At 33.0% G+C, this 948-nt stretch overlaps 1 protein-coding gene across 1 annotated transcript in view; it reads right to left on the reverse strand.

Annotated features, from left to right (window-relative positions):
• The window catches only part of LOC119592673 (xenotropic and polytropic retrovirus receptor 1-like), a gene marked incomplete at its 5' end in the record, with an annotated part of 3,977 nt that overhangs the window by 2,398 nt on the left and 631 nt on the right, over positions 1-948 (reverse strand). Inside the window, 1 exon segment of the mRNA XM_037941585.1 lies at positions 45-159. Coding sequence (XP_037797513.1) covers positions 45-159 — 115 coding nt within the window.

The following is a 948-nucleotide window of genomic DNA, read 5'->3' on the forward strand; positions in this document are numbered from 1 at the left end:
CACAAACTAATTTCCTGCACTTCTGACAACTTTTACCAACTTACTTGTGCTTGATCTGATGCATCCATGGGTATAACAGAAATGTCTCGAACGGCTCGGAATTTACCACAGTTGTTGATGTGCTCGTTCTCCAGACGGAAAAAGTTCCAGATAAATCTCCTGTAAACAAACAAGTTTATGAATCAGAATTTGCAGCTCGTAGGTTATATATACATGTGCACAGAAAAACAACTTATTTTTTTATGTTGCATAATCAACACAAGAGTTCAAGTAATTTTCATCACATAATAAAGGCATACTTATCACTTAAAATACAATAGAAGGAAGGCACTTTGAAATGTCTTTGAAACAGCACCTAAAATTCACACAGACAAAGTTACCAATATCAAATGTAAATACACTTAGATCTGGGGCTAATCCCTACCATAAGCCAAACAAATAAAGGAGAGGTTTGACAACAATTTTTATGAATTACTCTAAAACCAGTACAGCTATATGCCAGACTTAAACTTTAAGGGAAAAACCTATAAAATCTAACAAAAACCTCCTTCCCTAAGGAGTGATTGAAGAGGTGGGCTAACCTGAAGGAACACATTGAAAATCTTGTTTGTTCAAAAAAAGTACAAATATAAAAGTGTTTTCAGGATAAGGGCAACAAAAAATAAAAACAAAAGTGTAATGGTTAAAAACCGTTTACTGTTCCATCAAAATGTTAATCAATGATAAGCTGACATTATCCAAATTCTTTTACATCTTTAAATAGGGATAGCCTAAAGTTCTCGTTTCTTAGTATATACACACACAGTGTATCTTCTACCTTGATATAATAGCAAAATGTCAAATAAATTTTCCTAGCAACTCCTTGACAACCATAAAAAAAACCAAAAAGGGCACTTATCCTTTTGAACCACAGTAGTACATAGCTTACTTTCTTTGAAGTCTTAAAAA

Source organism: Penaeus monodon, chromosome 30 (assembly GCF_015228065.2).
Source record: "Penaeus monodon isolate SGIC_2016 chromosome 30, NSTDA_Pmon_1, whole genome shotgun sequence".
NCBI lineage: Eukaryota > Metazoa > Arthropoda > Malacostraca > Decapoda > Penaeidae > Penaeus > Penaeus monodon.